Source organism: Notamacropus eugenii, chromosome 1, assembly GCF_028372415.1.
Source record: "Notamacropus eugenii isolate mMacEug1 chromosome 1, mMacEug1.pri_v2, whole genome shotgun sequence".
NCBI classification, from domain to species: domain Eukaryota; kingdom Metazoa; phylum Chordata; class Mammalia; order Diprotodontia; family Macropodidae; genus Notamacropus; species Notamacropus eugenii.
The window spans coordinates 40074328-40090744 of NC_092872.1; the positions used below are offsets into that span (position 1 = coordinate 40074328).

The window sequence follows — 16417 nt, forward strand, 5'->3', positions numbered from 1 at the left end:
CAGTGAAAGGTTTTAAAATTCATAAATCTGGAGAGCTGTTCGTGTCACAAACAATTCTGCTATTAACATAATAGGCATTGCCAACTGTAGAAAGATCATGAATAAAGATATTTGTGCTTCCTACACTACTTTTTTCAGAGAAAACAGAAGTGATTAAACTCTGTACTTTTCCAAGTTAAGTGTTCAATTCTCAAAAAATTACTTTCAACCTGAGTTTTCTTTTCCAAATGTCACAGAAACAAGAATTTTCTTCAAATACATGCATTTCATTATCTCACAGAATGTAGCAGTGTAGCCACATTGAAGAATGTATTCTCCCTTGGTCAGTCCACAAGTGGAGTACTATGTTAAATTTTGGAACTCATATTCAAGGAAAGACATGGACATGTAAAAGAACATCTTGAGAGAGGCTAACCAGGGAAAGAAGTTCCCCAAGTTCCTCTTACATCCCTTCCAGTTCTGACTGATTCTGATGCAGTTTATATCAATTACGCAGAGGGATTTTAGCCTTAAATACTCCAGTAGCAATGCCAGGGATGTGACTTATGCCTTCACAGGGGGAATTGGCAGCCAAATGTTTGCTACAGAGATAAGGGACATTGTTATTAAGGTTTATTGTTATTTTTTTCTGTGCTTTAGGGTCCCCCTACCTTATCATTAAAATTTTCTCTTTCTTGTTCTAGCTTCAAAGTAAAACAGGAGACAAGATACAAAAGTCAACATATCTGTGTCAAGGTATCATAATTGCTTGGTTTGCTGCTCATACATAGGATTCAGACAGCTGGGAAGGGCCTAAGGAACTCATCTCATTTTTCAGAAATGGAAACTGAGACCTCAAGGGAGGATTTCAGTCTAGATCCTCTGACTCCAAAACAGCCTAAACTCATTGATTAGAGGAGATATGTTTGATTTTTAAGACAAACATAGATGTTTTTCATTGGTTACCCAATGAACAATAAAAATGCAATATGGTGGATTGGAAGGAATGCCCATTATCACTAAGATCACAAATTCATTGAAGTATTGAAGTTTTTCCTGAGTGTGTATCTTTACATTAAGTTCAGCTAAGCAGCATACAGTGAAAAGAGTGTTAGACTGGGAATGAGAAGACCTGGGTTCTAGTTTCTGCTCTTTCACTTATGTTAGCCTTGTGACCTTGGGAGAGTCACCGTACCTTTGTGAGCTGAAGTATCTTCACTGTAGCATCATGGACCTGGAGAGGTTAAGTGATTTGCTCAAGGTCCCATGGATAGTGACAGAGGTGTGAATTTGAATGCAGGTTTTCTGTATTTGGATGCTTCCCACTTTATTGCATGGCCTCTAAGTAACAAGGAAATGATGCCAATGGCCAATGTTGTAGGAGGATTGTAAGGATTGAGTGAAATAATGAATGTGAAATACACTTAAAAACTCTAGTAGCCAATGTTCACTACACTGTCTAGATCTACTTATTTGTTTTTTAAACTCACTAATTGGATTCATTATGAGTAACTCCATCCTTCACTGGCTCTTCCCATCCTCAGGCTGAATTTAGTCAAAGATCAGTGCTGCTTTAAGATTTGCAAAATTCTTTACAAACATTATCTCATTGTATCTTGGAATAGGTGCTATTATTGTCCACATTTTTACAGATAAGGAAACTGAGGCAAATGGAGGGTTTTTTTTTAAAGTAACTTGTCCAGGAGCTGATGGGTAATCTGCCATAATTAGTGAAACATTCGGTAAATAGTTTAACTTTCTCCCTAAGCTTCAGTCTCTTCATTTCTGAAAGGACAGAGCTGGATTCAGTGGTCCCTGAGGTCCATTCTCGCTCTGGACCTATGAAGATTCTACCTAATGGTATTTCTGCTTTGTTATTGACAGCAGTGGTGCTGTGGAATGGCCACTGGTGATTTTGTGACACGATAGGAGCCCCTCTCTCATTGTGAATGCATTCTGAGTGACAGGCCAGCAGCCCACAAATTCCAAACTGTCATAACAACTGAAAGGTCAAGATGGGCATCCATGAAACATCACTCAAGGCCTAGCTGATTCCCTAAAAGCAGGGTAAAGCCATGTAAGATTCTGGGACACAATGGCAGGCTAGGATCCAGGCATATGGCATGGAATAGCTCTTGTATGGCAGATTGTCTGGGATGCAGAGTCAGGAGACAGCAGCTGTGATGTCTTACAGCACATATTGGATCTGAAGTCCGGGGACCTGGGTTTGAAACTGGTGCTGCCATTTAATAGCTCTGTGACTTTTTCTAAGTAGCTTCCCCTGTCTGGGCCTCAATTTCATCTGTAAAATGAAAGAAGGGGGTGATCTGTAAACCTCATTCCAAATATAAAAATCTAGGGTCCTATTTGCCCTCTTTTACAATCAAAATCTTAAGAGTTTAAACCAATATTATCATGTCATTATGAGAGTGATTTCTGTAATCTTAACTCTTCCCGTGACTGTAAAATTTGATTAAGCTTTGGCAGAATAGCACTAGATTTTAGTCCGTATAATTGCCATTGGATAACAATGAGAATCATGTGACCAGATCAAGCCCTCCTTCCCGCCCCTGCAATTTCCTGTACTACTTTCAAAGCTTAGTGTCATAACCTCAGTTGGAAGGGGCCTTAGAAGGCATCTAATCTAGCCCCTCAGATGGGGAAACTGAGGCTTAGAGAAGGTAGTGACTTGCCCAAAGTCATGTAGGATGTGAAAGAGCTGGAATTGGAATATGAGTCCTCTGTCAACACGCTTGAATAGAGATCTCATCATTGCCAGACAATAAGCTTCTAGAGCAAAGAACCACAGGATTGAAAACTAAAAGGGACCTTAGCAGTGACCAATTCAAGGAGCACATCATGGGTCAGAGAGATGAAGTGACTTTTCCAAAAATCATATACATAGAGCTAGTAGGGTTGGCATTCAAACCCAGGTCCTCTGACTCCAAGATACACAAAACTAGCTGATTAGAAGAGACAGTTCTTTTCTAATTCATGGCAATCTGTACACTCAGCTTCCAGCGAATGTAAACTTGGGTTTGATTTGGTAGCATGTAAAGAGTCTGACTCAGGAGTCAGAAATCCAATCGCAGTTCCTCCATTTCCTAACTCTGCCCTCATAGACATACTCCCTTTGAGCCCATCATCTGTAACACAGGAATAGTACCTCCATTACTTACTTTACAAGACCGTGGTCAGGATCAAATGAGATAAAAATATATATATATATAAAAATATATATATGCTAACACATAACTAGGTGGTGCTATGTGTTAGTCATCAGGCTTTTAAACTGCAACTACTTTGTCAGCATCTTTTTTGGTTGCATGAGATTATATGATAGGGAAGTAGAGAGAGTGGTCATAGGTAGATAGAATGTAATAGAACAGTTTAGAAAAGAATACTGGCTTTGGAGCAAGAGGCCCTGGGTTCAGATTCCAACTCTGATACTTCCTACTTGTGACTTTGGGCCTCAGTTTCCTCTACTGTAAAATAAAGGTACCCGACTAGATGAGTTCTAAAATCCCTTCTGGATTTAGATCTGTGATCCTATATAAAACAGAAATGATTTACCTTTATCTCTCTCAATAAACAAATACATGGAGAAAGGAAGGAAGGGGTGGGGGTAAAGGTTGAAGGAGATCATTTATTTAGATTGGAATGGCTACATCATCCTCATTTATGAGTTAATAGCAGCACAATGCAGTTAGGAAGCACATTACAAACGGACTCCCAAACAAAGAAGATTCCCAGTTAATAAACAACCCTAGAAAGCTTAGTGTTACTAATCAGTGAGTTCATGGTCAAGGTAGGGGGAGTCATTCTAAAGTCAACTTTTCTTTGTCCAGAGAGAGCGCTTTATTTCATATAAACAACACTGATACTTGGATTCTAAAATTCACAGAGCATTACACTGAAGATTTTCTGGGGCTGGGGTTACATACAGTATTGGTTTTTATCTCACAAACTTAATTTAAGGTGCAGACAGTCTATATCCACATTTATTTTCTTTTCATTGTTTCTTTGGCACATTTCCTGATTTTATTAAATACAAAAATGAAGGTTAAAATGGACTGATACTGCAGAAACTTGATTATTTTGGACAACAGTGTCAATGCAGTTTTATGCTAAGTATTTACAAATCGAGGACAGTCAAAGCATGAACTTCCTTATGCTTTAGGAGAATGAACACCAGTAGAGCCGAACAGCTCCCTGGGGAAGAATAATGAGGATCAAAGGATGGAAGAGACTCCCCTGGGGTATTGCATATAGACATCGGACACTACGAAGCTCCTCTGTGGAAATCCATCATAGACACAGTCCTTTCCTGGTCCTCACGGTTTGTTCAATCCAGGACATTTAGTAAAATACAGCTTGGCTGATGCAGGTTGGCCCTCTCATTCAGACCTGGGTGGATACAAAAAGACAAAGGGCTCTGGGATCTAAGAAATAAGTTAAAAAACTGATCTGGTCTGTGAGTGGCTCTGTGGTATACTGTCTTATTGTCTTCTACAGAGCACAGGTGAGGGGATTTTTCTCTCTAGCAGCTAAGTTCTGAAAGTCCTAAAAGCATTGGTTAGGCCACCTCTGGTCATCCATTCCCTCCATCTGTCATGGTGCTCATACATAGAGATGGTACAGTAAGAGCCAGACTGACTTCTGCCTTCTGTGCCCCCATGGAGAAATGCTCACATGTCATCCAAGCTTATTAACAGCGGCTTTGTAGTTGCTTTTGAGGAACAAAGAAAGTATTTCACATTGACAGTTCAATTCTGACCTCTGGCAGCTCTATGAAAAAAATAAATGTTTGTGTAGAATAGACTTCTTGATAATGAACATTGTGGTGGGGTTAATAGTTCTTAGGTTTCTAATACATTACTTTTAAGACACAAAACAAGACCACCACCACCCCTCCCTATCTTAAAACGTTTATTGCAGGACTCTGCTGGTATGTTTTCTTTCCAAAGTAATTTGCTTCAGACAAGTGCAAAATGAAAAATTTGGCACACTATCCAGTGGACTTTTGGATGCAGTATAATCTGCCAGAAAAAAAAAAAGGTGGTAAGCAAAAGAAAACGTATCAAAGGAGAGTTCAAATAGTCCTGGGCTCAGAATGGCAGAAGAGCAATAAAAAAAAGGGAAAAATTGAACTATGCCCCGAGAAAACTGAATGATCTTTGCTCAATTTTACAGCTGTGATTCCAACAGTCACTGGTTTACATACTTCCAAATTCCATCAGTGATAATTTTTAAAAAATACAGATAATTATCTTTCTACCCTTCCTTCTCCCCCTTCTTCTTCCTCTACTTTCTGGAGCAAGGGCTATCCAATATAGAAAGTAATCTGGAAGTCTGGGTATCAGGTTGGCTAATTGCTTTTCCCCCCTCTTAATTATGTTTTAATTTGCTGAGAGATCTCTCTTGTGGTGATGTCCTGAAATGCTCCCAGCTCGGGGTATGAAAGGGGGTCTAGAACTGTGATGTTTGAGTAAATGAGATAGTGTCAGATTTGTCTATGGCAAAGCCTCCGTTGACATAAGATTTCTTGGTCTCTGCATCTTCATTATCAAGTATCGTGGATTCCAAGGCAAAGGGGTTCACAATGTTGACTTCAGATGTGACGTCCATCTGCTCTAGCTCTTTTTTAGAAAGCTTCTCTACAATTCCCGTTCCATATGCATCACCAAGAACATTCACCATGGTCCTGAACCGATCCCTAGAGAAGAGAGAAACCTTGGATTAGATAGATTATTTTTTGGTTTTATCTCAATTTGAAGAATGTGAAAGGACACTGTACTATCCAGTTTCCACTCAAGCTAACAAATCAGAGAATTTCAGAGTTGGAACAAATCTCAACGGCCATTTTCTTCAACTCATGCCTAAGAAAGGATTCCCTCTACAGAGTACCTGATAAGGAGTTATCTTTTGTTTGAAGGCCATGAATAACAGGGAACGCATCTCCTGAAGAAAGTCAATTCATTTTGGGACAATCTCTCATTGTGCAAATGAAATCATTCTCTCCAAAGTTATTAATGATTTCATAATGGATAAATCTAATGACCTTTGCTCTGTTTTAATTCTCCATGATCCCTCTGAAGTTTTCACAACTGCTCATCACCTCCTACCTCCTCTCTCCTCTCTGGATTTCATGACACAGCTCTTTTAGTTCTCCTACTTTTCCAATCACTTCTTGGTCTTCTTTGTTGAATCATCATATCATGCCCCCTAACTCTAGGAATACCCTTAAGACACTGCCATGGGCCCCTACTTCTCTCTCTACACCCTCGTGGGGTGAGGGGGAATCTTTATTAGCTCCCATGGATTTAATATCTCTAGGCTGACTCCTAAATTTACATATCCATCTCGTCTCTCTCCTGAGATCTTAGTTTCACATCACCAAATGCTTATTGACATACATTTTTTAAATTTGATGTCCCATAAGCATCTCAAACACAGCACATCCCAAAACAGAGCTCATTGTCTTTTTCTCTAAAAAAAAAACCTTTCAAACTTTTCTATTTTTGTTAACAGCACCCCTTATATGGGGTAGTGGACAGAGTGGTGCATTTGCAGTTCAGAATTTACTAGATCTGTGTAATGTTTGACAAGCTTTCCTGGGCCTCAGATAACATCTGTAAAAATGAGAGGATTAGATTTAAGGGTCTCTAAGGACCCTTCGAGCTCTAAGCTTCAGGCACTATGATCCTTTCAAATACCCATTTGCAATCTTTGTCAACTTTGACCCCTCATCATTCCTCATTCCACATATCCAATCGAATGCCAGATCTTGTCCATTTGACTGCCATATACATCTCATACGTCCCCTTCTCTCCATCACACAATTACCATTTGAATTCAGACCCTCATCACCACACCTGAACCACTGTTATAACCTTTTAATTGGTCTCCCCACCTCAATTCTCTCTTTACTCAGATCTATACTATACTTGTTCAGGCATTTCAGTTGTGTCTGACTCTTCTTGAGTTTTTCTTGGCAAAGATTCTGGAGTGGTTTGCCATTTCTTTCTCCAGCTAATTTTATAGATGAAGAAACTGATATAATCAGAATTAAGTGACAATTCTGTGTCCAGGGTCACACATCTATATTTAAGTGTCCAGGGCCAGATTTGAACTCAAAGATGAATCTTCCTAAATTCAGGCCTGATACTCTATCCGTAGCTGCCCCTGCTTTGTATATGCCTATACATATAATTTGTAGTGTTGTCTCCTCTTTTCCTCTTCCCCCTCCCTCCTTGAGATTGTAAGCTCCATGAATTTAGGACCTCTTTCTTCTTCTCTTTTTTCTTTGTGTCTCCAGTGCCTAGGACAGTGCACATAAGAAGTATTTAGCAAATATTTGTTGATTAATTGATTGGAGCTGAAGTATAAGGGGGTACATATGGAAGTTCAGAATTAGGCCAATAGACTTAGACTGAAGTCATGGCATCTCAACAAAGCTGTGACTAAAGGTAGGTAACGGCGTACTCTACAAGATGCAAGAAGGATACTTTTCAACTAAAAAGATAAATACACACCATTATAATGCTAGAAAACTGTACTCTATGATATTTACTCTTACATAGGTGAAGAAACTGAGGTTCCAAGAGATAAGTTGCCTCACCTGTGCTCATATTTAATTCACATATGTTCTAATGTTGGCTTAAAGCACAGTTCCCAAATCTTGCGTGGTGTGTGTTAACACCCAGTATTGTCTCTGCTCCCTAATCCCTACCCACTCAAAAAATGAAACCAAAAAAGCTAGCAGGCCAATACCAGCTTTCCCACACTTAAACCCAGACATCCCAAATACTAATTCCAGCATTCTGTCTACTGTATTATAGTGCTGATGAGATAAAATGAAGACCATATACAAAATGCAATTACTTTAACGTGAGAAGATTTTATTTTTGAACACTGACTCGATCTTGTGTTACTACATGTATTCTCCTCCACTGTGTTGTTTTGCTGGTAGATTTTATGTTTTATACTTGCAGTGGATATAATTAATATCTTTTCACTTTATAAATAGAGGACCCTAAGACCTCTTCATACTTCTCTCAACTGGATCAAAATCTACTCCCCCCACAACTTGGAAAGTCCCTAAATTTTCCTCCAGTTAGAAATCTGATTACCTTATTTTGTATTCTGATTAGTTATTTTTGCTATAATTACATGGACTTTATGGGCTTATTTAATTTTGGGGGAGGGGTATAAAAATCTGCTTTACTCTGTATTCAGGGTTTTTGAACTAACTGGGGAGTTCAAACTGACCCATTCTTTTGCATGCCTACCTAATAATTCATCTATGCTTAGATTGTTTCATTAGTTATTATTAATTACCCATTATAGTGGCCAATACCAAAGCTGGCATATATAGGCTAGAACTTGATCCGCTGATCAGTAAACATCAGCCTACTACGCGCTGAGGCTTGGAGATACAAATACAAATATGAAATACCTCAAGGAGTTACACTCTACTGGGGAACACAACATACACACATGTAAGTAATTACAAAATACAGTCAAAGTAAATACAAGAATTTTATTTGGGGGTAGGGGGTAGGGGAGGAGAAAAGAGGCATGCCAGTCCTTTAAATACTTGGAAATTAGAATGATGAAAGGCCTTTTGTTAGAAGTGCCTCCTGGGAACATTGTACGCAATAACAACAACATTGTACTGTGATCAACTATGATACTTAGTTCTTCTTCGAAATGCAATGATCTAAGACAATTCCAAAAGGCTCATGATGGAGAATTCTATCCACATCCGAGAAAGTACTATGGAGTCTGAATGCAGATCGAAGCAGACTATTTTCTCTCTTTTTTTCTTTCTCATGGTTTTTCCTTTTTGCTCTGATTCCTTCTTTCACAACATGACTAATGTGGAAATATGTTTAACATGATTGTACATGTATAACCTATGTCCGATTGCTTGCCATCTTGGGGAGAAGGGAGGAGAAGGAGACAAGGGAAGGAGAAAAAAGTTTGGGATTCAAAATCTTATAAAAGTGAATGTTGAAAACTATACATGTAATTGGAAAAAAATAGTATTAAATAGAAAAAAAAGAAAAGAAAAAAATAGTGTCTCCTGGTCTGAGTTTTGAAAGAAGCCAAGAATCCTAAGGAGTACAGGTAAGGAGAGCATGTATTCCGGGAATGGTAAGTAGCTTGTGCAAAGGTATGATGATGAGAGATGGAAAATCATGCATGAGGAATAATAAATGGGCCAGTTTGGCTGGAGAACAGAGTGTGTGAAGCAGAGTAGTATATAATAAGCCTGCAAAGAGAAGCTGCAGCTGGATTGTAAAGGGTTTAAATGCCAAACAGAAGTGTCTGTATTTAATTGGAGAGGCAAAAGAGCCATTGGAGCTTTTGAAGTAGGACAGCGACAAGGTCGGAATGGTCCGGTAGGAATATCACTTTGGTGGCTGTGTGCAGAATGGATTAGAGTGTGGAGACACTTGACAAAGGGAGACCAATTAGGTGCCTGTTGGCACAGTCCACTGAGAGGTGATAAGGGCTGGACCACATATGAATGGAAAGAAAGGGATGGATGTGAGAAGTGCTGTCAAAGCAGAATAGAAAATGCTTGGCATTTGTTTCTTAGAGGAAACCGGAGATTCTAGGGCTTTCACAGACTCAGGCTTCAGTAGTAAAGGGGAAAGGGGAGGGATGGAAAGGGGGAGAGGTAGGGAGGGAAGGGGAGAGGTGGTGGGAAGAGGTAGAGGGAGGGAAGGAAAAGGGAAGGGGAAAGAAAGAAAGGTGGGCAGAGGGAGGAAGGGAAGGAAGGAAAGGGGGAGAGGGAGGGAGCTCAGAGGCCATCTGGGCCAATCCATACCTGAACACGAAGCTTCAGGACGACATACTCGACAAGTGGAAAACCTCCAGGAAAGGGGAACGCATCACCCCACGGGGAAAGCTTTTCTATTTTTGTACAATTCTGACTGTTAGAACATTTTTCCTGACATCAAGCCTAGATCCACCTCTTTGCCACTTCCATCCATCATTCCTAGCTCTACTGTCTGAGGAGAGGGGCAGGAGGAGGAAAGAGACATGCCAGTCCTTTGAATACTTGAAGACAGAAAGGAAAAGGAAGAAGCAGAATGGGGTAAATTATCTCACATAAACAAGTCAAGAAAAAGCTTTTACAGTGGAGAGGATGCTGGGGGAGGTGAAGGGGAGTGAGAGAAACTTACATTCATCAGAATGGTTCAAAGAGGGACTAACCTGCACACTCAGTTGTGTATAGAAATCTATCTTACCCTCCAGGAAAATAGGAGGGGAAAGGGATAAGAGAAGGAGGGGAGTTAATAGAAGGGAGGGCAGATTGGGAGAGGGCGTAATCAGAAGCAAAACACTTTTGAAGGGAGACAGGATGAAAGGAGAGAGAGAATAGGATAAAGAGGAGGGGAAATAGGATGGAGGGAACTATAGTTAGCAAAAGTAATTGTAAAAATTTTTTGAAGCAGGTTTCCCTGATAAAGGCCTCATTTCTCAAACATATACAGAACAGAGTCAAATTTATAAAAAATAAGAGCCATTCCTCGATTGATAAATGATAAAAAGATATGAACAGTTTTCAGATGAAGTAACCAATGCTCTCTATAGCCATATGAAAAAATATGTTCTAACTCAAGATTGATTGGAGAAATGCAAATGAAAACAATTCTGAGTTACTACCTCACACCTACATTGACCAATAAGACAAAAAAGAAAATGAGAAACGTTGGAGGGGATATGGGAAAAATGAGATATTAATGCACTATTGGTGGAGTTGTGGACTGATTCAACCATTCTGTAGAGCAATTTGGAACTATATTTAAAGGACTGTAAAACCCTTTGATCTAGGTCTGTATCCCAAAAGAGATAAAAAACTAAAAGGCTCAGTATGTACAAAAATATTTATAGCAGCTCTTTTCTGATGGCAAGAACTAGAAATTTAGGAAAATGCCCATCAATTGGGGAATGGCTGAACAGAATGTGTTATGTGATTATGATGCAATACTATTGTGCTACAAGAAATGATGAGCACAATGCTCTCAGAAAAACTTGAAAAGACTTACATGAGCTGATACAAATCAAAATGTACTGTGTAAAAAGTAACAGCAGTATTGTAAGATGATCAGCTATGAATGACTTCTCTATTTTCAGCAGCATAATGATCCAAGACAACCGTGAAGGATTTATGATGAAAAATTCTGTCCATCCCCAGAGAAAGAACTGCTGGTGTCTGAATATAGATTGAAGCATGCTTTTTACTTTATTTTTCTTGTAGGCTTTTTTTGTGTGTGGTCTATGTTTTTTTCTCTCACAGCATGACTATTATGGAAATATTTTGCATAACTACACATGTATAATCTACATCAAATTGCTTGCCTCCTCAATGAGGGGGTAGAGAGGAAGGGACAGAATTTGGAACTCATAAAAATGAATTTTAAAAAATTGTTTTTACAAGTAACTGGGGAAAAAATACTAAAGTTTTTTTTAAAGGATAAAAAAAAATACTTGAAGACAGCTATCACACCCTGTCTAAGTTTTCTCTTTTCCAAGTTAAACACACTCAGTTTATTCAAGGAATTTGAATCCTCAGAGAGTGACAAATCTTGCAACTTCACAGAAAAGTGAATGACTTTGACTGCCAAGAGTCGGACAAAGCCCCATTCTTGTGAAAACTGCAGGTAGACTGAATTTGCTTATGTTCACAAATAATGTATTTATGCCCAATCTAGACTGTGCCAACACTGGACATAGAGCATATTGTCAATGATTGATTGACCCTCCTCTGGGTCAATTGGCAGCTTTCTGTCTTTAGATATTTCAGAAATGAATGCCATGGGTAATGAGTGGGACAAGCAAGAGAGAGATTGACTAGGTTCTGGAATCAAAAGATCTAAGTTCAAATCTTGCCTCTGATCTTTACTACTAGGCTCAGGTTTTCTTATCTGTAAAATGATCAGTCTGCAATTAATGTCAAGTCAAGTCAAAAAAACATTTATTAAACCCGTGCTATGTGCTAGGCATTGTGCTAAGCACACAATACTAAAACAAGCAGAAAGAAACACAGTCCTTACCCTTAGAGAGATTACATTCTGATGAGAGAAGACAATACACAAAAATTAATGGCTTGAAGAATCTTTTCTAGTTCTAGACTTCTGATCCCATACTCCCTATGTTGTTCCATTTTCACTTCTTTATGACCCCGTTTGGGGCTGTGTTGGCAAAGATACTGGAGTGGTTTGCCATTTCCTTCTCCAGCTCATTTTGTAGATGAGGAAACTGAGGCAAACAGGTTAAGTGACTTGCCCAGAGTCACACAGTGTCTGAGGGTAGATTTGAACACAGGAAGATAACTCTTCCTGACTCCAGACCTGGCATTCTATCCACTGTGCCACCTAGCTGCCCATATTCCTTATAGGATACTATAAAACACATCCCTTCCCTATGGTGACCTGGCTAGTTCTAGCTCAATCTCTGAGGTTGCTAAAGAGATGGAATCAGGACTGGTATGGAGCTTTGTGTTGTAGCATCTCCATAAGAGAGTTCAGCCTCCCACTGAATTATTCAGGGTCCCTCAGCCTCTTGTGGGGATGTTTGTAGAAGAGGCAGTTGCTGGATCATGGAAAGTATGTTAGATTTAGAGGCAAAAGCCCTGAGTTGTGTTCTGCCTTTGCTATACAATATGTGATCATATGCAAGGCCCTTCCCTTTTCAAGGATTCAGTTTCCTCTTCTATAAAATGAAGGAATTGAACTAGAGTCCAATGTCATGAAGCAGATAGAACACTGCACTTGTAACCACAAGACAAGGATTTGGATTCCTGCTCTGCTACATGCCACCTATATGACCTCATGGTAAGCCATTTGTCTTTTCCGTGCCTCAGTTTCCTCACCAATAAAATGAAAGAGTTGGACTAAAAGATCTCTAAGGTCCCTTTTATGCTGTATATCCTATGATGTACAAACTTTAAACTTCAAACTTTAAAATGTTATGATCAATAAGTGGGCTAAGGTCTGGGACTGAGTAGGAGAGGCACCTTGGGGATAGATGTGAGACCATGGATAGACACTAATCTCCTACTATCTGTCTTTTTGTCCCCTGCCCAATATCTAATCTTGGGCATAACCATCTCTGATGAGAAAATGGTGATACTATTTATTGGCATTTTAAAATCAACACTCATCTTTATTATGATGAGTTAATCTTTAAGCACCTTATCAGGTAGCCTAGTCAGAAAGAAATTAAGATAGCAGCACACGGTTCCTTGGGCCCTCTAGAAAGAGAATGGCCATAGGTATGTTTGGATAAACTTATCCTCTCACCCTCTTACGGACAATGAGATTGTTATAGTTAGTTTCGAGTCAGAAAAGTGCAACTCACAAAAACCAGTCAACAGCGATGATGAGGGTGACGTCTTCAGCTGGCAGGCCAACGGCACTCAGTACAATGACCATGGTGACTAGCCCTGCTTGGGGCACTCCCGCAGCTCCAATGCTGGCAGCTGTTGCTGTGACACTATGGCCAAAACATAAACACAAGAAACAGAGTTAGAAACGTAATCTTCCTTTTAAGGCCCTGTCTTACACCTGACTGTTGTTTCAACTTCTTTCCCAAATCAAACTGAGAAAAGTTCATGACTACTAACTATGTGTGTGACTCTGTGGGGGCATAGGAAGAAGGATTAGACCCTTCCTCTGCCCTCAGGAGCTTATGATCTGGTAGGGGAAATAAGACAGGCGGCATGAATACCTACAGTGCAAGGCAGAATATAGGTATGAAATGGAGAAGAGTTCTAGAGGAGAGGGAAATAACATCTTGCAGACATGGTCAGAGAAAGGTACATTTTGTTGTTCAGTCATGTCCAACTCTTTGTAACCCCATTTGGGGTTTTCTTGGCAAAGGTACTAGAGTGATTCGCCTTTTCCTTCTTCAGATCCTTTTATAGATGAAGAAACTAAGGCAAACAGGGTTAAGTGACTTGCTCAGGGTCACACATCTAGTAAGATTTGTCAGGAAGAGGAGTCTTCCTGACTTCAGGCCCCAAATTCTAGCTGCCACCTAGCTGCCCTGAAAGCTTCATAGCTTAATTGTAAAGGAATTTGGTAATTAGTGTTCCTCCCCCCCAAAAAAACACAATTGTATTCCTAGACCTTACTTAGCACATAAGAAATGTTTAATAAATATTTTCATTCATTGATTCATTTGGTAAAGTTCACAAAATACTTTCCTAATAACTCTATTAGGTAGTGAATAACACATATTATCCCTAATTTATAAATGAACAAAAAGGCTTAGGGACATGAATTTTATTTTGTCATGCATCTAGGAGAGAGGAAGAATGATCTGGGAACATTATAAGACTTACCTATAAAGTGACCTTTGGGTTCCTGCATTAGTAAATAGCTGTTAATTCTACCTGGAGTATAGAATTGTTTACTTAGTGGTTAAGTAATGAAAGTGACTACAAGAGATAGGATAGAGTGAATGAAAGAAGGTCAAAGACAGATCGTTGGGAGACAGTCACATTAGGAAGAAAGGAAAGAATGCAAAAGAAATAGAGATATAGAGAAAGGATGGTAAGAGAAATAGGAGAGGAATCCCCAAAGCACAATGTTGCAGAAGTCATGGATGAGAAAGTGTCCAAAGAAAGGGAAGCAACCTCATGTAAAATGCTGCAAGACAGTGAGGATGGAAAAAGTCAATTGGGTTTCGTTATGGGAAAGTCATTAGTAATCCTAGAAAACAGAAATCATAATAAAAATAATAACAAGGCTATTTATAAAACACTTAAAAGTTTACAAAGAACTTTATGATTATTACCTAACTTCATCTTCATTGCAACCCTGGGAGATAGACAGTATTATTCTCTCCATTTCACAGAGAAGGAAACTGAGGAGGATGCGCTGTTACTTTCCCAGGATGACACAGCTAGTAATTGTATGAATCCATATTTGAACTCAGGTCTTCCTGACTCCAAGTTCAGTGCTCTATCTATGGAGAATTTCAGAGTTTAAACATAGGCCTAGAGACTATTTAAATGAACCTTTACTTGATGGAGAATCTCTTTTATGACGTATCCAACAAGTAATCACATCCAGACTTTACTTAAAGGCTTCTAGTAGGATTTCCCCTCATTCAGTTTCTGCTCTCTGGAACAAGACCTGATAAGTCAGATTCCTCTTCCATCTGACTTGAAGACATCTAGCTGGCTTCCCTTTCTATAGGCTCAATATGACCACTTCCCCCCCTCACCCCCAAATGGATCCTCCTATAACATGTTTCAGAGGGCCCTCAACATTCGTGCCAGTCAGTCACCTAGGATTGATTAAGTACCTAGCATGTGTCAGGCACTGTTATGAACCATAGAAAGGCAAAAGTCCCTGCTCAGTCTAATTGGGGAATCCTTTGCCTTGTCAATACAATTCCTAAATGTGGCTCCTGGGACTGAATATGACATTCTAGATGTGGTCTGGAAAATAGATCGGTAATCTCTTCCTTCTGGATACTCTCCCTCTCAGGGCAGCCTTAGGTCTTGATAACTTATTTTGGCTGCCATCTTGCACTATTGACCCATGTTGAGCTACTCTGCGGCCTCCTAATCCACTGCTTTTCACTCCCAAGCTCCCTTTCAGAGGAAAGCCACACCTCACCCATTTCACATCTATAAAGTTGATGTTTTCAAAGCCAAGTTTAGGATTTTACATTTTTCCTTGGCAAGGAGAGTAGCTAGGTGGTTTAAGTAGATAGAGTGCTGGAACTGGAGTCAGGGAGATCTGAGTTCAAATCTGGCCTCAGATACTGACTAGCTATTTGAAAACTGGGTAAGTCACAACCTCTGCCTGCCTCAGTTTCCTCATTTGTAAAATAGAGATAACAGCACCTACCTCCCAGTGTTGTTGCGAAGATAAAAGTAGGATAATACTTGTAAAGTGTTTTGCAAACCTTAAATCACTATATATGTGTTAGCTATTGTTAATATATCAGTATTATCATATCTTATTAGACCCAGGTCACTGTTTTAGCCTTCACAGATCTTTTTGGATTTTGGCTCCATTAATCAATGTGTTTCTTATCCCAAAGTGTGGTAAGTACACCTTTGATTAAAGTGTTAAACAGCACAGGAGTGAAGGTAGATGCCTAGGTGTATCAACCCATTAACTGCTCCCTGCTCCCCTAATTAGTGAGTGCCTCATATGGATCATAGTAAACTCTAGGTAGTCTCATCCTCGTTTCACTGGACTCCTTGGCCATAGTAACCATCCCTGGACCTTTCCAAAACATGTGCTGACACTTTTGTTGGAAAGTAAGCTTTTTGAGGGCAGGAAGCTTTGTATCTTCACCCCTGATACTTATCTCAAGGCTTGATACATAGCAAGTACTTAATAAATGCTTTTTTATTCATTCATCAATTTTGCCAGTTCCGAATCCACCCATTTTTCCA

The 16417-nt window shown here is 39.5% G+C and overlaps 1 protein-coding gene across 1 annotated transcript in view; it reads right to left on the bottom strand.

Moving 5' to 3' along the window:
• Positions 1-3605: 3605 nt before the first annotated feature.
• The window catches only part of SLC1A1 (solute carrier family 1 member 1), a 103686-nt gene continuing 90874 nt past the window's right edge, over positions 3606-16417 (bottom strand). The window contains exons 11-12 of the mRNA XM_072597399.1: positions 13357-13491; positions 3606-5695 (exon numbers count right to left, since the gene is read on the bottom strand). Coding sequence (XP_072453500.1) covers positions 5449-5695; positions 13357-13491 — 382 coding nt within the window. The 3' untranslated portion in view covers positions 3606-5448. The remainder of the gene's footprint in view (positions 5696-13356; positions 13492-16417) is intronic.